This window comes from Lepidochelys kempii, chromosome 2 (assembly GCF_965140285.1).
Source record: "Lepidochelys kempii isolate rLepKem1 chromosome 2, rLepKem1.hap1, whole genome shotgun sequence".
NCBI lineage: Eukaryota > Metazoa > Chordata > Testudines > Cheloniidae > Lepidochelys > Lepidochelys kempii.
This window is the reverse complement of record NC_136381.1, coordinates 236,655,707-236,677,332: the sequence shown is the minus strand read 5'-3', so window position 1 is coordinate 236,677,332 and position 21,626 is coordinate 236,655,707. Positions and strand designations below refer to the sequence as shown.

The window sequence follows — 21,626 nt, the reverse complement described above, 5'->3', positions numbered from 1 at the left end:
TGTTAAAATGGGGAATTTTCAATACATTTAATAGAAAGGTAATCTTATGATATGTGTACTCCTACAGGAAGGCAATCCTCCAGTAAATATTAAATATGAAAGGGCAAAATGGTAAACCAGAGCTGAAGTAATAAGTGCAATAAGTGCTGAATTCGATTCATGCTTGTAGACATAAGTCTTCTTCACGCACTGGACTTGCACCAGTTTAATTTAAATCAGTTTAAAAATGATTCAGTTAAAGTTATGTAAACCCCAGGGGGATACTAATTTCAGTTTCAACCTGATTTATATTGTTTAAATCACTAACCTGAAATAATGGGGCCTCCACACAAAGTCAAACTAAATCAATTTAAAATCACCCCTTTAGTTAAACAAGCTCAAATGTGTGTGTAGACCAAACCATAAAAAGAGCTGAGAAAAATACTATGTACTGTTTTGTGAAAAATATAAGACAAAACTGAATTTAATCAATTACAAAAGCATAGGCAGCCTCCTTACCCATCAAAACAATTCCTCATGGGTTGGCTCATACACAGAGCCAATCAGTCAACAAGAGACAAGCTAACCCTGCCAGAGAATGCTCCAATGGAATATCCTGTCATTGTGTCATTTGATTACCATTAGATCTGTTAAACAATAGAATACCAATTGAAATTAAATATTTTGGATGTTTTTCTACATTTTCATATATATTGTATTCTGTGTTGTAACTGAAATCAAAGTGTATATTATTTTGTAAATATTTGCACTGGAAAAATGATAAACAAAAGAAATAGTATATTTTAATTCACCTCATACAAGTACTGAAGCGCAATCTCTTTATTGTGAAAGTGCAACTTACAAATGTAGATTTTTTTTTGTTACATAACTGCACTAAAAAAACAAAGCAATGTAAAACTTCAGAGCCTACAAATCCACTCGGTCCTGCTTCTTGTTTAGCCAATCGCTAAGACAAACAAGTTATTTACATTTACAGGAAATACTGCTGCCCTCTTCTTATTTACGTCACCCAAAAGTGAGAACAGGCATTTGCATGGCACTTTTGTAGCTGTCTTCGCAAGGTGTTTACGTGCCAGATATGCTAAACATTCGTACGTCCCTTCATGCTTCAGCCACCATTCCAGAGGACATGCTTCTATGCTGATGATGCTTATTAAAAAATAATGTGCTAATTAAATTTGTGACTGAACTCCTTGAGGGAGAATTGTATGTCCCCTGCTCTATTTTGCCTGCATTCTGCCATATATTTCATGTTATAGCAGTCTCGGATGATGACCCAGCACATGTTGTGCATTTTAAGAACACCTTCACTACAGATCTGACCAGTGTGAGATTTCTAAGGATAGCTACATCCCTGGACCCAAGGTTTAAGAATCTAAAGTGCTTTCCAAAATCTGAGAGGGATGAGCTGTGGAGCATGCTTTCAGAAGTGTTAAAGGAGCAACACTCCGATGTGGAAACTACAGAACTTGAACCACCAAAAAAGAAAATCATCCTTCTGCTGGTGGCATCTGACTCAGATAATGAAAATGAACATGTGATGGTTTGCACTGCTTTGGATGGTTATCGAGCAGAACCTGTCATCAGCATGGATGCATGTCCCCTGGAATGTTGGTTAAAGCATGAAGGGACACATGAATCTTTAATGCATCTGGCATGTAAATATCTTGCGACGCTTGCTACAACGGTGCCATGAGAATATCTGTTCTCACTTTCAGGTGACATTGTGAACAAGAAGTGGGCAGCAATATTTCCTGCAAATGTAAACAAACTTGCTTGTCTGAATGATTGGCTGAACAAGAAATAGGACTGAGTGGACTTGCAGGCTCTAAAATTTGACATTGTTTTATTTTTGAATGCCCTTTTTTGTACTTAATTCTCCTTTTGTAAATTCAACTTTCATGATAAAGAGATTGCACTACAGTACTTGCATTAGATGAACTGAAAAATACTATTTCTTTTGTTTTTTTAGAGTGCAAATATTTGTAATCAAAAATAAATATAAAGAGAGCACTGTAGACTTTGTATTCTGTGTTGTAATTGAAATCAGTGTATTTGAAAATGTAGAAAACATCCAAAATATTTTAAAAAATCGTATTTTATTATGTTTTAACAGCGCGATTAATTTTTTTTAATCACTTGACAGCTCAATTACTATACATAAGAGCAAGATAGGGAAGGCAAAGTCATTTTCTTTATGTCAGCAGACTGGAGAAGAAGGGCCTTATAAAGTGCTTCATGTAGTATTTTGCAGCATGTGGATTTCTAGGTTACTTTGAAAATTCATTTGCTACTAATTAAAGAATTACAAAATTGAAAAAGTGGTGTATTTTTCTTATACAGTAAGGAAACTTCTGGTGAGTTATACATGATGGATAAAATTTTCAAAAGCATCTAAATGACTAAGTAACTTAATGATCATTGAAAGTCAATGGGACACAGACTCCTAAATCACTTAGGTCAATGTTTCCCAAACTTGGGACACCGTTTGTTCAGGGAAAGCCCCTGGCGGACTGGGCCGGTTTGTTTACCTGCCGTGTCTGCAGGTTCAGCTGATCGCGGCTCCCACTGGCCATGGTTCGCCGCTCCAGGCCAATGCGGGTTGCGGGAAGGGCGTCCGGCACATACCTCAGCCCGTGCAGCTTTCTGCAGCTCCCATTAGCTGAGCATAGCGAACTGCGGCCAGCGGGAGCCGTGATCAGCCAAACCTGCCGACACGGCAGGTAAACAAACCGACCTGGCCTGCCAGGGGCTTTCCCTGAACAAGCGGTGTCCCAAGTTTGGGAAACACTGACTTAGGCAATTTTACCAGGTATTATTACTTAATTTACACTGGATTTTGTAAATTAATACACTCTTTAAAATTAGCTCTCTCTCAGCTGGGCTGTTTTCATTCAATTTTAATGGTATGTACTGACACAGAGTTAATTTATTTCGATTCCAAATCTCTCCTGGTTATCAGAGTAGATGGCAGATCTGTGGCATTCAGATTGTTTCAATCCGGCATATAGTTGAAATGTGGACCAACTGCAATTGTTTTTTTTGTTTTTTTTACTGAAAAGCCAGAAGAGAGAAACAACTAATCATCCACACACATTTCCACATAATTTTTAGACAGCATTAGTCTAAGAAATTAAAAGATTGGAAATGCTTTAGAAATATATTTATCATCATCATCTTTGAAAGGTAAATGGCAAAGCAAAACATTTCCCAAGATCTGAACTGAAAACGGCAATATATATTAAGTTTGTGTAAATATAAATAGGAGGAAATGTGGCAGATTTTAATAAGATTTCTCTGTGCAGCTCAAATGGGGAAAATGTGACACTATGAATTGATAATGTCAAAAAAGTCTTTTAGATTTCCTGTTCCATTAAAAAAAAATCTATTATCCCTTACCTTGAAGCACAGGAGAAAAGCAAGAGAAATATATCAATACTAATCCTATAGTGCATTTCACATCCAGTACATTACTTTGCTGAAGTTGTTGTTTAAAAAAATTGCAACACTGAGCGAAACCATTTTCAGCATTTTATATAAAAGCAGTAAGATCTTGGTGTTCGATGGTGCAGAATTTATATTACTAAATGCCATTAGAAGAAAAAAAAAAATCCTGCTCAGTAAGACAGAAAAGAGTCTTTTTAGCAATAAAATATTTTTTTTATCTGCAAGTTAAAGGCCTGATTCTACCATTCTTACTCAAGTTAAGTAGTACCTGACTCCACAAGCAACCCTATTAATTACAGTGTAAGTGCTCAGTGTGAAAGAGGGTATGTCTACATTGTAATGGGGGGAAGGGCGGTGTTTCCAGCACACGTGGACATACCCAAGCTAGCTTTACTCTAACTAGCTTGGATACCAATAGCAGAGAAACTATGGCAGAATGGGCTTTAGTGAGGACTGCACAAGCCTGCTTGGGACCCTGTGTAATTACTCAGGCAGCTAGCCCATGCTAACGCTTCACTGCTATCAGTGAGCTAGCTTGATTAAAGCTACCTCAAATATGACTATCTGTGCTGTAATTGACCCCCTCTCCCCAACTGCAGTGTAGACATTCCCTGAATGTTGCAGAATTGGACCCTCAGTGTTAACTGATTTTAAATGGTAAAAGTTTCAACGGCCTCCAAATTACTCTCTTACTCCATGGAGAAAAGGAAATAATTCAGGTACCTTGCCTTTTCAGTGACTCCCATTTGTTGATGAACATCAATAAATTCCATAAGCTGCTTCTGTAATGCTTTCTCCTTGCCCTCAATTTGCTTAATGAAGTTATGCTGCAAAAGATCGGATATTGTCGGGCGCTTCTCATAATCTTTAGTCAAGCACCTGCACTGGCAGAAAAAGCAGGTGATCATTCACAGAGCTGTACACTGTTAAGCAGTAAAGTAATTTTGAATTAATTCATGCTTAAGTCACATACCTACAGGACTGTCTCATTAAAGTATGCACATCTTAATCACACCAGCCATAAACAGACATACAGAAGTTTTGATAGAATTTGGGATTAAAAGATGTTAATTCGCTGTATTTTAAACCAGAAATATCAGGCAGCTTAAAGAAACTGCTGGAAAAACAGAAAACCATTGTGGCTTCTCAATAGGACACTCAAATTGACACTAGGTACGTAAACTGAGAATGTATATGCTGGTTAAAAAAAAAAGCATGTGATTTTTAAGAACGTTTGGATCTCAGATGTGAGCTTGGGCCCACCCCTAGTGCTGACTCAAATGTCCAAATACAGGTTAAAGATGTAATGTTTAGGTGCTATGCTTGAAAACTGGAGAAGTGGGAATGATTTGTGAAGTCTCACAGTCCCATTCTAGATATGCTCCCTGCATATCCTTATGTAGCAAGGCTAGGAGGTAGGGCCAGCTGGAAGAGAAATGGGAATGGGATCAATGGATCTGCTGCTATGCAGAGCCATCAGCCACTGTCCCCTGCAAAAGGCCACAGAGCTAGAGGGGCTACTCCCTGCACAGCAGAGTTACACGGCTATGCCCCCATGGGAGACTGTCATAGGTCAAAGGGCTTAGCCCTTAATGGATTCCTTTTCAGGGTCACTAGAACTTTGAGAAATATTTTACTTTAAAATTGTAGGCAACTGTCCATTTCTGGGACAAACCCAGAAATCTTGAAACCATATTTAAAACTATTATTATAGATAAGGGTCACAGGACCTTTCACACCTACATCACTGCTTCAAAATCCTGGTCCCATTGATCAAGTCGCCCATTGATTTCAGTGGGGCCAGGATTTCACCCCAGGCCTTTTGTAGATGATAATTTATTACTGCATCACTCTTTGGTGGCCTATGTGAAATAAGTTTGTGGTCTGAGCCCAGTTACTTCAGGATATACCCCAAACCACTACGTCAATTTGCACCTGTATTGATGAGAGGGTGGGAGGAGAGGAAGCTTAAAAGAAATTTACAGATCATTATTTTGTACACATCAATGACAAAGTCATAAGAAAGGTTTACATTTATGAGGTAGATCCTCGCTGGTGAAAACTGGTGAAGCTCTGTTGACATCATATGAACTGTACCAATCTGTTCTTCATAATCCTTTTATTTTTTATTTATTTATTTATTTTTAACAGAAATTTGCTTAATAAAAAGTGTGTTAATATAGCATAGTGATCTGGCTAATTAAGAGGCCACATAACGCCCAGGCTATATAACGCCCAGGATAGGCATTCCTTGCTCGGTAGCTACATAAGTTCAGATCCTGCTCCATCAGAGCTGGGCAGGAAATGGTTTTCCCATTCTGTGAAAAATTGTTGAGATTTAAAAAATTTCCCACTCTGCATCGTGACAAATCTGAGACCTTTAAAAATGTTTCATGAAAAACAAAGGGGAGGTGGGGGAAGGGGAAGAAAGCGACAGAGCACACACACAACACCAGAATAGTCAATAGCTGGGTGGTTAGGGCACTCACCTGGGGCGTGAGAGACCCCAGTTAAAGTTTCATCTCTGAAAAGTTTGTGGAATCAGCATTTTCCAAAGAAAAACTGTCAAAAATTTCCCAACTAGCTCTACTCTCCATCCATCAGATTAAACCATCATACCAAGCCATTTTATAACACCAGGGCCAAATTCTGTCTGTTCTCAGTTATACTTGTACAGTTAAACTTGTACAGTTCCACTGAATATGATTTCAGGGGTGTAACTGAGGAACCAACATTAGCCAGAAAGCATTCCACAGGTGATGGGAATAGCTTATGGTCTCAAACAATGAACAATATACACTGGAAATCCTATAGAACCGATGTAACAATATACACTGGAAATCCTATAGAACCAAATTCACCCTGATTCATGTTAATGATGTATTTTAGAAACAGTAGTCAGACTGATATTGGAATTGTCACCTGAAGCCTGAGTTTGCAGGAAGCTTAATATAAAACCATATTGCTTATATATTTACAAATAAAAAGAGGAATTTATACAAAGCAACTTTACTATAATAAATAATGTGGGGGAACAAGGGTGAAATATTTTGTCGTGACAGATTTCCAGACAGAATACAAAGATGTAATATTTCAACTACATTTATGCACACATCTTATGTACACATCTTATTTGGTCGAAAGGGCCTCAATTAATGGTCTCAGTTCTTACTCACTTGTTAATAAAATCATTGAATTCAGCTGACCACAGCTCCGGTTGGCGTAATGTTGGAGGTGGATTTCTGTGAAGGTCAGTATTACTATAAGTTAATATGTACACACTTGACAAAAACAACATAAGAAGGCAGGCTGAGTAATGAGTTTTAGGAGGGCTATTGAAAAAAATATTGATTTCCACTGGCTAAAGGAGCATTGTGTAGACAATATAATACTTCATTAACCTCCTACTTTACAAACTAACAAAGCATCAAGAAAATCTACCAAATATAACCAAGAATTGCTGACATTTTTCAAGCATATCAATAAAAGCAAATGAACCTAATGACCTATTATTCACTATTTGTATTTCGTGACAGGACTGTTCTTTCTTTCAAAGCATGTGGCAATTGATTTTTTCTTTTAAAATCAGGAGTTCTTTAAGGAATTCTATCTTAAATTTCACAAAAAGGGTCATAGCTTCATTGCATTAACCAGCTCATTAACAAAGTATCAAAATTAATGAACACTCTTATTATCTATTTGTGATTCACTAAGGCACCAAATAACAGCAAAAGGATTACATTCAGACCTGGTATAAATGGGTACCGTTGCTTTGCCGTCCATTGAATTGCATCTGCTTACTGTAGGTTTGAATTTGGCTCAAAACGTTTTGAATTAGTCTTTTTCCTTCGAAATAAAGTGGACATTTTCCACTTGACATACCAAGTAATGCAAAATGAAATCACAGAACAATGAGGCTGTTTTTCAGAACAGTGCTATATCCACTAGGCAATACTTGTATATGCTTGAGGCAGAGTGCAGGGCTGGTTGTAGGACAGCATGCTTCTGCACTGCTCCCTGGGCAGAATTAGTCCTTAATATTCAGTTATTAGATATAGAAGTGCCCAAGTTTGGTAGGAGGGAGTACGAGAAAGTGGTGGGGATTAGACTAATACCGTGAGAAATAAGGGTATGAAGACATTACCTTGGTATTTTGAAAAGTGCTCTCATAGGATGCAACTCAGCAAGAGGTGGATCTCCATCTCCTAGCTCTATGGCAGTGATACCCAATGACCATGCATCACATCTGGCATCATAGGAGCTGTCCAGCTGCTGCTCACATGCAATTACCTGTGAGAGGAATACAGCTTTTAGGTTCATATTGTTCATTTATGAAAATTTTGATAAGTATCCAGAATGAAAAGCACAGCAATTTGAACAGCCAGATGGTGAGAAACTCACTGCGATAAACTAGAAATCTATTGAAAAGTAAGCATTTAAATTACATTTAGCATATTCAAGTCTCCTGCTGGTGCCTGTCATATTGCAGAAAAGCAGTGCGGAAATCAGAGAGAGCAAACTGATGATCACATCCTACCCCTGCTTCTCAATTCTGCTGTAGGAGTTGTGGGGAGAGCTCCTAGCTACCTATGTATACACCATACCACATTGGTGCCTGAATATTACGGGAGTACCAGCAAACCATAACATGGAGTCCAATGTGGCTCTGCCTTTTGGCCCCACCATCCCCACGTGGAATGACAGTGACAGGGGCCTCCTCCCCACTAGAGACATAGATGCAGTAGTATGCAGCCCTTTCTGTTGCAGTCTTTGCAGGATTGGCTGCAGGATTTCCCTCTGGAGCAGCAGAGATGACAGCCAGAGTCCCCTCTTCCTCTCACAGAGCCAAGGGCAGCGAGATACCCTTAGAACCTATACTCTGGTTGCTGGAATACCTGCTTGAGTGGGTTGGTGGGTGGACTGGGTCCACTGTACTATTCTCTCCTTGTTGTGCACAGAGTACTCTGCTCAGGTGATGCTGGCAGAGCCACCCAAAGCAATGGATTTTGGAGTTTACATCCCACTCAGAAGACAGTGGCAGGTCAGACCTCTCAGAACTCTTGTTTCAGACTGTCTGCAGACTCAGGCAAATAGTGCATTGGTTTTCTTCATATCTGAGCAGGCCAGAAATTTCCTATTTTTTTTTAAATGAAAGCTGAAGTGACACCAGGAGCTGAGCTCCTAAGAATGGGCATACCTCATCTATGTCTTAGTTCAGGCTTTACTTCCCCCAGTTTCAGTACTGCAGAAAAAAGACATACTTTCTGTCTCTGATGAGATGGCAGTCTAGTGAGAGAGGGTCTAAAGCAGCTTCCCTCTTTCTTGCATCTATTTATTTGATTTTTTTTAAAAAAGGGACTTTCATAACACCTATGGATGCATACACAGTACATTTGACAAAACAATATAAAATAAGTTGCCCACATTCAATAGAACTTAAGACTACCCCAGAATTTTGTAACAATATAGCCCCCACTATTCCGGTCTTGGGCATACAGGTTTATCAGTGGAAGAACTTCACTGCATAAACACTATAAACAGCTTGTTTAATATTAACCAACATGTAGTGCCCCATGCTTCTCTCTGCATCTGCACACAGAGCCTGAACCCGTAGAAGAGCAGAATTCTGCCTTTTACAGCATTCATCTCCTTCTCCCAACACCGTGGAAGCCTCTCCACAGAATCCTGCTCTGTAGAGTCGGAGGAAACAGAGCAGAAGCCAATTGGGCTCCTTCAGATTATCCTGCCTGAAGCTCATGAGGGAAAGCAGTGGAAGCCAAAGGTTTATTAAAGTACACAGTTTTCCCTCTGCACTCTGGAACCTCTTTTTAAGGAGGGGTCCTAGACAGCTGCAATAAGGAGAATCCCTGGAAGCCACGTTTGTTGCAGGAAGCATGCTTAGAATGGCAGAGCTCTGGCAAGGGGTGTCTGTGTGGATGACTTTTGCCTCCTAAAAATGCCAAAAGTCATGCAGATGACAGGTGATCTGATGGGTAAGAGGATGGAAACCCAGTCTTGTTCTGTAGAGGGGAAGCAAACCATGTTCTACACCAGAGGGAAGAACTTGGAGGAAACTCAGTAAGGTCAAACTTGTGAAGTTTCCGCTCCCTTGTGTGTGGGATAATGGCACTGTAGAGTTCTTCCTCTGCTATGAAATCAGCATCAAAGAAGAAATTTTGTTTGGCGTCTGTCCCTCTGGGCACCCATTCTGACCGTTTCACAGAGAGATAATATCTCTACAATATGGCCACCATTAGCAGTACATTCAGAAATGCCAATTTTAATTAAAAACTTTTATTTTTGAATTCATTTCAGCTAATTCACACTGACAGATGAGTCGGGACATTTCAGCTAATTAGCTGAACAAACAAAGTACAGGTTTTTTTCCTATAAACAGTGCAATTGCATATACTATAAAACATTTTTTATTTTCTTGCAAACAATGTATTCCTGCATATGCTTATTTAACAAACTGAATTTGTCCTATTGGAGTTTATAATATCTTACTCTAGATTTAAAAAGTAATCAAAGTTACGACTAAGCTTCAAATATATACTGTATAATACATTTTTACTTATTCATACAAATCTTTTGTTGCTGTGGCGATTCATGAAGCATGTGGTGTATCAAAAGCCTCCTGAGCAGTGAGATACACAAATAAAATACATAAGATCAAGAAAGTAACCTCCTGTTTAGTTCCCTTCTGTTGTGAAATCTACAATATTCCAACAGGATCACACTGTTCTCAGTCGCTGTCTTTAAAAATAGTCTTGCTGGACTGTCATTTAAAATGAGAGGATTGAAGTCACAAGATAACCATGGGCTCTCTCTACCCCTAGAAAGAAACTGATTTCAAAACATACTTTCTCCTCCAAAGTATTTCAACAAGTGATCTATGCAGCTCCTCTTGCTCTAACCACACAGTATTCAATTAAATAAATTTGAATCAACATTGTATAAAAGTAAAACAGCTAAAAGAAAATGCCAGCATTTTAAGACTACAGGATAAAAAGTTTTTACAATTGACATTTCCATTCAGTTTGCTAAAACTACTAAAATAAAAGGGAAGAGACAGAGAAGCAGAGAGACAAACAAAAGCAATCTGGAAAAAATGTATGTTTTCAAATGTAATCTAACCTCTGGAGCCATCCAAAAAGGGGTGCCCACAGACGTGTTCCGACGGAGATGAGTGCTGGTCAGCTGAGCAGACACACCTAAAGGAATACAGGGAAGCTATATTCAGAGTGGTGGTTACTTTTATTTAAATTCCATCTGGACTGTGCCATCATCATCTCGTCCTCGGAATAGGGACGTTAAAAGGCTTTTTCCTTTCAAAAGCTCAATCGTATCTTTCCAATTGCCTGTAAATGAGTACTAAAGTCTCAGTCCTTCTGCAACGTGTTGAACATCCTCAACTTCCAGTTACTTCAATGGGAGCAGCATTTAGCCCTGAATGAGGCTTTTATGAGTAATCGGACTGCATTTTAATGACTAATTATAGTATTTTGATGTCCTTTTTAGGAGCAAGAAACCACAAGTATTACTTGGAGAAGTAGCACTTTTTAAAAAAATGTGCCGCACCCTTTAATGCATGTTATTTCTTTCAGAGCTACAGTACTGACAATGGTGCATCTTTGCTTCATGATTTATTTTATTTATTTCAATTTCAATATCAATATCATCACAGATAGATCCCAGGTTCTTAACTGCCCCACCATCATTGAAAATGTAAACCCTAACCACAGAAACAACAACAACAACAAGAAAGCAGCTGTGGGATAAGAGGGAAGTCCTTTTATGGATTAGTAACAAGTTAAAAGATAGGAAACAAAGGGTAGGAATAAACAGTCAGTTTACACAGTGCAGAGAGGTAAATTTCAGGTCCCCCAAAGATCTGTCCTGGGACCAGTGCTGTTCAACATATTCATAAATGAGCTGGATAAAGAGGTAAACAGCAAGGTGGCAAAGTTGGCAGATAATACAAAATTACTCAAAATAGATAAGCTCAAAACTGACTGTGAGGAGTTAGAAAGGAATCTCACAAAACTGGGTTGTTGCCCTTGGTGACGCGGCAACAAAATGGCAGATGAAATTCAAAGTTGATAAGAGCAAACTACTGAAAATTGGAAAACATAACCCCAACTATAAAAATGATGGGGTCTAAATTAGCTGTTACCACTCAAGAAAGAGATCTTGGAGTCAATGTGAAGAGTTCTCTGAAAACATCTGCTCAATGTGCAGCAGCAGTCAAAAAGCTAACAGAATGCTGGAAATCACAAGGAAAGGGATAGATAATAAATCAGAAAATATCATAATGTCACTATATAAATTCATGGTTTACCTACACCTTGAATACTGCATGCAGTTCTGGTCACCCCTTCTCACAAAAGATATATTAGATCTGAAAAAAGTACAGAGAAGGGCTGCAAAAATGATTAGGGGTATGGAACAACTTCCATATGAGGAGAGATTAGAAGACTGGGATTGTTTTGCTTAGAAAAGAGACAACTAAGGGGGGATATGATAGAGGTCGAGAAAATCATGAATGATGTGGAGAAAGTAAATAAGGAAGGGTTATTTACCCCTTCACATAACACAATAACCAGGGGGGTCAACCAATGAGATTAATAGTCAGCAGGTTTAAAACAAACAAAAGGAAGTACTTCTTCACACACTGCACAGTCAACTTGATGGAACTTGTTGCCAGGGTATGTTGCAAAGGTCAAAAGTATATTTGGGTTCAAAAAGGAATTAGACAAGTTCCTGGATGATAGGTCCATCTATGGCTATTAGTCAAGATCGTCTGGAATGCATCCCATGCTCTCGGTGTACCTAAAACTCTGACTGCGAAAAGATGGGAAGGATGTCAGGAGATGACTCACTCAATAACTGCCCTGTTCATTCACTCTGAAGCACCTGGCACTGGCCATTGTAGAAAGACAGGTACTGGGCAAGATGGACCATTGGCCATTCTTATGTTCTTAACAAAACAGTAACAGTTAATTAGCAAGAAATTTTTACAAAACCTAAATCTCCACATGCTGTGTCCAGCCCAAAATCTCCCCCTCCCAAATGCCTGTTAAAAATGGACTTGCAGCATGAACTGAAGATCAGCAAATCCAGGCTATTTCACACCAGAGAAGGGGAGTGAATTGCAAAGTCACAGACTCTTCACAGGGTCTGATCAAGAGTCCACTGAAGTCAAGTATCTTCCAGTTGACTACAATGGATTTTATATCAGGACCTTGGAGTATGTCCTGTCATAGATTCATAGACTCATAGAAGATTAGGGTTGGAAGAGCAGCTTCCTCGTCTACAAAAGAAGGGAACTCTAAACTGAGTGCCTCCACTAATCACAACAGAAGCAATATCACATAGCCGGGAGAGGTAATCTATGAGGTAGGCAGATCTCAAGCCATTTAGGGCTTTAGAAGTCAAAACCAATACCTTAAGTTCCACCCAGAAACCAATAGGTGCAGATCCTGAAGTGTTGGTGTCATGTCTGGTGATTGTGCACTTAACAAGCAGGCTGCCACATTTTGCACTTGCTTCAGCTTTTGAACATATTTAAAGGACACTCTCCGCCAGACTAGAGGTGACAAAGGCATGGTAATAAGGTCCACATTCAGGAGCAACGGCTGCAAATTCCTCGACAGACAGAGCTGGACAAATCTGACCAGGTGACTGATAATCAATGTCTAATAGTAGTATGGAACTTAACCAGAACTCCCACATTGTGAACTTTGATAATAAATGATTAATGCTTATCCTCAGTCAGAAGGGGACAGACCCTCTTGTTACTTCCTTCAACCAGCCATAATCCCCTGAGGCTCAGCTAGATTGAACCTCAACCAAATTCATTTTCATCCAGGGCCCAATCTTGCCTAGACACCAAGAAAGATGCTTAATTACATGCTCTGGGCTGGAAAAGACATAGCGATAAAGATGGGTATCCTCAGCGCATCTCTCCTCGTGAACTCTCCTAAAGGCCTCAGATACACATTGAATAAAAGGGGTGACAGCACAGAACCTTGATAGTAACCCCGAGAGCATTCTCAGGGCACAGGTGCAATTACACTACCCCATGGGATTTCGCTATGAGTGCCGTTGTGTGTGTACCCAGGACAGAACCCCAACTGATAAGGATAAATGAAGTCAGAGGCATCAAGATATTGTGAGAGTTCTCTCACCACAATCATTTCCATAATCTTAACCCAAACTGGAATATCAGATACTGGTCAAATCAATAATGGATATAGACTGTCAGTGTCTGGGGATGGCTCTTTGAACAGAGGCTGAACACGTATTTCTTTTCAACTATTAGCATTTCACCACCCTCAGTGAAGGCATCAGCAATCTCCATCAGCAACGAACTCAGTACTCTCCCAATGGCCTTAATTGACCATGAAGGAAAATGGATCCAAAGCCCAGGTCATGGTATTAAATTCTCCTGAAACATACAGAACTTCAGTGAATTAGACTGGCTAAAACAAGCAGAGATAACGTAGCTTTTGTTCTTTCCAGATATTGCCTGTTCTGAATCCACTTCATTTTATCCACAAGAAAGCATGCAGTTTTCTTATAATGGGAACAATTCACATCAGCAAGTGAGTGGAAATAGGTTGGATTAATCAGGCTGTCCATTACCCAGCACAAATCCTCAGGTTGAGACTTTGCAGATGCTATGGTGGAGGGAAAGACACTTGAGAGGAGATTATCTGGTTTTTACTCTGAATGTATGTACTCAACTCTGATCCCCAGCACAACTATACTTGTCCATCATATAAAAGTCACTTTGCATAGCTACTAAAAATAAGGCCACATTAAAGCTCCTGTTTGGCAAATCAGCCTGTTATTTAAAAAGAAACACATTCAAAATCATTACATTTGTAGTTGCCTCTCTCTCTATTTTCCTGTGTGAGATAAAGAGTGAAATCTGCCCTTTCTCCATAGCTGTAGAGGCCCAATAAGCAGCAAAGCCATTTGCCTAGTGGTGAGCAGGATGTGGGGAGCCTTAACATGGCCTCTACATCCTTTGCACACTGTGGAGATCTGGTGCACAGGGGTTTCATCCCTGCTGCTACAGAAGGGAGTCCGGGGGCCAGGCTCTGGCCCATAGATCTATGGCTACATGAAGCCTTGAGCAAAACACACTGCAGAGAGGGTGTGAAGCAACCACAGATGCTACTACAACCCTAAAGCTGTTTTAGTGTCAATATAGCGACTGTGTTGCCTTAGGGTTAGGGAGCAAGAGGAGGTTTCTGTCCCTTTGCTAACCACCATGGAACCCTGCTGTGCCAAGCTCTTTTACTCAGGCTTGGCACAGGGACCAGGATTTGGACCTAGAGGCAAAAAAGGCAGTAACTGAGATCTGATATTATTCCAGCGTCAGATTTTATAAATAATCATCTTTCTGCATAGATAAGGAGCTAACATACAAGAAATGTTAAATATGCAAAATCTGCTCAGTCTAAGTCTAGTTTCTTCTCACTGAACTGTAATAATTAAGCGAATCCTAGTTATTTATTTTTAACTTCCATAAAAAGCTGATTTAATTTGAATTGTTCATCACTATTTTCTTTAGGCTGATTTTTTTATACCCTTTTGCTCTTGGCACTAAACTGGCATTTCAGATTACAGAGTGTAAGTCTGATGACAAATGATATTTCTTTGGGCTCTTTCTGTGTGTAGGGGAAAGAGGATGTCATGCCACACTTGGCAACATTTCTTCCAGCACTTCAGCAACTAATCAAGCATAAAGCCAGCCAGCTCTTTTTAACTTGTATGTTTTCTAACAATAACATTTTAGGGGTTTACTACTGCTGTAATGAAAAAACTGGACTAAATATCTTCTGAAGGAAACCTAAAACTCCACTGCCAACACATTTTTCACACAATACAAAAGTGCAAATCTTCAGTTCATGCTGCAAGTCCATTTTTATGAAGATGAACAGTTTGATAAACAGATGCACGAGTTATGCAAATACATGGACTCTCCGTCTCTCTCACACATATATATAGAAAGAAACGCACTACACTTGGTGATAAGAAAAAGAGATATTATGGGTGTGTTCAGAAAAGATCAGACATGTTTCTTACCTATTGTGTCTGGTAACTCTAGGCATTGGCTTACTCGTGAAAAGTGGATATTTTTGTGTAAGTACCCTCAGACAGCAGGTATCATACAAGCTGCACATTGCAAGCATTAGCAGAGCAGAAATGCCTGAGAACTAGAGCTACTCAGTTATGATCTTGGACTTAAACTAAGTAAACAAATCGTAGTGCAACAACGGAGTCCTTTATTAATTAATTATTATTATCAAATATATATATATATATATGTATACTGTGATAGCTCCCCCAGCCCCGAGTCAGAGACTGGAGGCACATTACGATAGGCACTGTACACATAACAAAAATGTGGTCCTTGCACCAAAGAGCTTACAATCTAAATATATGACAATAGACAAGGGAATACATCAAACAGATGGAGGAAGCACAAGGTGACAGTGAGACAATTACTATTAGCATAATAAGCATCAGGCAGAGCACAGCAGCTGCATAACCATTGTCAAGTGTTTTGTAAGCATCACAGCATAGGTGGGTATTAAGAAGACATTTAAAGGAGAATAACAACATAGTTGCTTTGCAGATCTCTGCACGGAGCTCCTCCCATGCATAAGGGATGGCATGAGTGAAAGAGTGAAGGTGCTTCTTGGGAAGTTTTACTAATTGGCTATAAAGGCTGGCATCACTATGACAGGGTTGATGGCTTTATATCATGTAAAAGATGACAAGAAAGTGGGGTTAAGTCATAAGAGTCTTGAAAGTAGTTTGTGCTTGATGTGATGGAGAAGGGGGAGCCAGTGAAAGGCATAATGCAGTTGAAATGATGAGCCAGGAAGATGATTTTTGCAGCAGCATTTTGACTCTTTTTTAGAAAAACCTAAAACAGTTTTATGGTTCAGGATTCTAGATCTAGGGATGCTGGAGAAAAGAGATCATGAGGAATGTGGGAGTAGGAGAAGAAAGATGTAGGGAGAGCATACATGCTTATTTTAAAACAATCTATGATAGAGCTGCAACATTTCAGCTGTCTGATGGTGCATCAGAAGGCAAGGTCCCCCAAACCCAGCATAAGAGCCAGAATTAGAACCCAGGAGTTCCAGAATGCTAGTCTTGAACAATGAATACACACAGGAGGGTTTCATAAAACTATTATGAATGTAACCAGCTGAAAACCAAGAGCTGAGAAAGAACCCGGCTTGAAAGGGGTATAAAAAAAATCTCATTACATAAAAGTTAATTCATGTATGGAACAGACTGCCAGAGGCAGAAACAGTGATGGAACATAGGCAAACCAGAGTTACAAAGCTCTTCCAGGAAGAACATGCTTTCCAGGGTACAAATCCTAAACAGAAAGCAGGAAGGTCCTACACAGGTTGTATGACTCCACATCACTCCAAAAATGAAAGGCTAGTATTTAAAAAGGATGAATATAGGAATTATAGGGCTTGGATCGATGTCACTGGAAAAGATCAAAGCATGTTTCATAAAATGTATAGGCCAGAATGAAGATACAGGCAGATGTGCCACCATAGAAATAGTTCTAGAACTGTCAGAAGCACCCTGGTGAGCAGAGACAGTGACCAAAAACAAAACAAAAAACAGAAAAAACCCCACCCTAAAAACCAAAACCACAAGCTAAACAAGTTTTACACATTTTAAAACCATTCATAAAAGAGGCACGCAGGTGCTTTTGCTGCATAGTTCTTGTGTTGATTTACTTCAAAGTACTGAAGGTGACAGAGACATTTTAGATGACTCTCTGTAATTCTGTTTTAATAGGCAACAAATTGTTTTTACATAAGCCCAGAGAAGTAAAGTTATTCAAAGTTCGGACTGAAAATCCTTTGGGCTAAATTCAGACATGAATCTAAACTGGACCAATCTAACCTATGGGGGCTGCTCTACCTTATGCTAGCAGGCCATGATCCCTAAAGGATCATATGCCGGTGAGCATAGCTAATGTGCAGCATGTTGTGGCCGGCCCCTGGCCTTGCTCTTTCATGTCCCCTGCTCCAGGGCTGAATGGATGAGTGGCACAGGAACTAACAATGCCCACTCTGTGCCCTGCCAGGTGCCTGAGTTCCCCCATGTTGGGGAATTATTTTGCTGGCCAGATCCAGCTACTTTCCAGCCTATTTTGTCTAACATAATTTACAGTACACGACATTAGATTACTGCTCTATGCATTATATAACATTTATGGTACCCCATGGCATCTAAATGTGAATTAATAGGAAAAGCTTGTTCAATGATTGTGACTGGACCAGGACAGTAACTCTGATCCTGGTCTATAAAAAGGGTTCTCCCCTTTGGAAAATTCAGATTTTTTTATGGGGCTCATATTCAAAGCAGCCTGACAAGCTCTTTACTGAGGAAGCTTTAACTTTGAAGTTCTTTGCTTTTATTGGCTTCTATTAGTACCTCTATATTAAAATGTCATTTAAAAGTAACACATGAATGTCATGTTATCTGGTATGGAGAAATGACAACACAATTATACCCTGTTCTTGATCTGAATCAATGAAGCAGACAACTTTATTATGGATGCATGCTAGAATGACTAACACAGATACTAAGCCTTACTATGACTCACTGCTGAAGATAAGCTGAGGGCAGAGGGATAATTCTTTTTATTTTTGAATACTTTAAAATGAAATCATTTAAATTAATGATTGCATTTTGTAGAATGATTCAGACAGCATTTACAGCTAATGTAGGACAATACAATTTGAGAATGCAATAGGGTGAGATGGCTTCAGAATAATATGTTTTCTATTACTGTTTGGAAAACTTCTGGAGGTCATTTTTGGATAGATTTTCAGTGTCAATCAGACATGCGAATCAGAAACAACATATTAATGATCAGATTGTCTTTTCCTAAAGTGACTTTGGTCCTGAACCTGAAATCCTTACTAAGGCTAATGGAGATTTATCCAAGGACTGAAAAATGACTTCAGAGTTGGCCTTATTAAGAACATAACAATGGCCATACTGGGTCAGACCATTGGCCCATCTAGCCCAGTATCCTGTCTTCCAACAGTGGCCAATGCCAGATGATTCAGACAAAATGAACAGAATAGGACAATTATCAAGTGATCTCTCCTGTCTTGCAGTCCCAGCTTCTGGCAGTCAGAGGTTTAAGGACACTTAGAGCATGGGGTTGTGTTCCTGGCCATCTTGGCTAATAGCCATTGACAGATCTATCTTCCATGAATGATCAAACTCTTTTTTAAACCCAGTTATACTTTTGGCCTTCACAACATCCCCTGGCAATGAGTTCCACAGGTTGACTGTGAGGTGCGTGAAGAAGTACTTCCTTACACTTGTTTTAAACCTTCTGCCTATTAATTTCATTGGATGAGCCTTAGTTCTTGTGTTAGAAAAAGGTTATTTACCCCTTTACCTATTCACTTGCCTCAAGCCATTAATGATTTTATAGACCTCTTTCATAACTCTCCCTTAGTCATCTCTTTTCTAAAATGAACAGTCCCAATCTTTTAAATCCCTCTTCACATGGAAGTTGTTCCATAGCACTAATCATTTTTGTTGCCCTTCTCTGCACTTTTCCTAATCCTACTATATCTTTTTTTCAGATGGGGTGCCAGAACTGCATACAGTACTTAAGGTGTAGTCATGCCATGGATTTATGTAGTGGTATTATTATATTTTCTGTCTTATTGTCTATCCTTTTCCTAAAATTTTTAGCTTACTTGACTGCCACTGCACATTGAACAGATGTTTTCAGAGAACTATCCACAATCTGCTCCAAGATCCCTTTCTTGAGTGGTAACAGCTGACTTAGACCCCATCATTTACTCTGTATAGTTGAGATTATGTTTGCCAATGTTCATTACTCTGCATTTATCAACTTTGAATTTCATTTGCCATTTTGTTGCCCAGTCAGCCAGTTTTGTGAGTTCCCTTTGTAACTCTTCACAGTCAGCTTTGGATGTAACGATCTTGAATAATTTTCTATTGTCTGCAAACTTTGCCATCTCACTGTTTACCCCCTTTTCCAGACCATTTGTGGATATGTTGAAGAGCACTGGTCCCAGTACAGATCCTTTAGGAACCCCATTATTTAACTTTCTGCACTGTGAAAACTGACCATTTATTCCTACCCTTTGTTTCCTATCTTTTAACCCAGGGGTAGGCAAACTACGGCCCGGGGGCCACATCCAGCCCTTCAGATGTTTTAATCTGGCCCTCGAGATCCTGCTGGGGTGTGGAGTCCAGGGCTTGCCCTGCTCTGCCCATGCCATGGCTCTGTGTGGCTCCCGGAAGCAGTGGCATGTCCCCCCTCTGACTTCTATGCATAGGGGCAGTCAGGGGGCCAATGGAAGCTGCAGGGATGGCGCCTGCGGATGGGGTAGCCCACACAGATGCCTGGCCACGCCTCTGTGTAGGAGCTGGAGGGGGGACATGCCGCTGCTTCTGGAAGCTGCTTGAGTTAAGCGCTGCCCAGAGCCTACACTCCTGACCCCCTCCTGTGCCCCAACCCCCTGCCCTAGCTCTGATCCCCCTCCTGTCCTCTGAGCCCCTTGGTCCCAGCCCAGAGCCTGTAATCCCAGCTTGAGCCCTCACCCCAACCACCTGCCCCAGTCCAGAGCCCCTTCCCATACCCTGAACTCCACATTTCTGGCCCCACCCTAGAGCCTTCACCCCCTCCTGCACCCCCAATTTCGTGAGCATTCATAGCCCGCCCTACAATTTCCATACCTGGATGTGGTTCTCGGGCCAAAAAGTTTGCCACCCCTGGTTTAACCAGTTACCAACCCATGAGAGCCCTTCCCTCTTATCCCATGACTGTTTACTTTGCTTTAAAGCCTTTGGTGAGGAATCTTGTTAAAGGCTTTCTAAACATCCAAGTACGCTATATCCACTGGATCACTCTTGTCCACATGCTTGTTGTCACCCTCCAAGAATTTGAATAGCTTGATGAAGCACGATTTCCCTTTACAAAAGTCATGTTGACTCTTCCCCACCATATTCTATTTATCTGTTTGATAATTCTGTTCTTTACTATAGTTTCAAATAATTTGTCTGGTTCTGAAGTTAGGCTTATGGGCCTGTACTTGCCAGGATCGCCTCTGGAGCCTTTTTAAAAAATTGGCTTTACTTTAGCTACCCTCCGGTCACCTAGTACAGAGGCTGATTTAAATGATAGGTTACATGCCACAGTAGTAGTTCTGCAATTTCATATTTGAGTTCCTTCAGAAATCTTGGGTGAATACTCTCTGGTCCTGGTGACTTATTACTGTTTAGTTTATCAATTTGTTCCAAAACCTCCTCTAATGATGTCTCAATCTGGGACAGTTCCTCAGATTTGTCACCTAAAAAGAATGGCTCAGGTGTGGAAGTCTCCCTCAATCCTCCGCAGTGAAGACCAGTGCAAACAATACATCTAGCTTCTCTGCGATGGCCGTGACTTCCCTGAGTGGTCCTTTATCATTTCCATCATCCTGTGGCTCCACTGATTGTTTGGCTGGCTTCCTGCTCCTTATGTACTTAAAAACTAATAGCAAAAATATTTTTGTATCCTTTAATAGTTGCTCTTCAAATTCTTTTTGGCCTGCCTAATTATACTTTAACACTTGACTTGCTAGAGTTTATGCTCCTTTCTATTTTTCTCAGTAGGATTTGACATCCAATTTTTAAAGGATGCACTTTTGTCTCTAACAGCTGCTTTTACTCTGTTTAGAAATGGTGGCATTGTTTTTGGTCCTCATGGTGTGTGTGTGTGCATTATTTGGGATATACATTTACTTTGCACCTCTGTTGTGGTGTTTTTAAAAGTTTCCATGCAGCTTACAGACATTTCACTCTGATGACTATTCCTTTTCATTTCCATTTAACTAGCCTCCTCATTTTTATGTAGTTACCCTTATTCATATTAAATAGTATTGGGAGAGGAACAAGCTGAACTGTTTAGTCCAATCTTATCATTCTGGTCTTATTATAAGGGAACTGGCAGGGGAATCAGCATATTGAAAGTCAGTCTACTCCTTTCAGGTGCCTAAACATGGATTAATTTTAAGCACTCAATTTTTAAAATTTGGCCTGTATTTCTGGATACAAAAGAGGTGTGAATATCACCCAACAAACTATGA

The 21,626-nt window shown here is 39.9% G+C and overlaps 1 protein-coding gene across 1 annotated transcript in view; it reads right to left on the bottom strand.

Moving 5' to 3' along the window:
• MYO3A (myosin IIIA) overlaps positions 1–21,626 on the bottom strand; it is a 194,088-nt gene that overhangs the window by 100,314 nt on the left and 72,148 nt on the right. Inside the window, exons 5-8 of the mRNA XM_073334312.2 lie at positions 10,585–10,661; positions 7,592–7,737; positions 6,624–6,689; positions 4,171–4,326 (exon numbers count right to left, since the gene is read on the bottom strand). Coding sequence (XP_073190413.2) covers positions 4,171–4,326; positions 6,624–6,689; positions 7,592–7,737; positions 10,585–10,661 — 445 coding nt within the window. The remainder of the gene's footprint in view (positions 1–4,170; positions 4,327–6,623; positions 6,690–7,591; positions 7,738–10,584; positions 10,662–21,626) is intronic.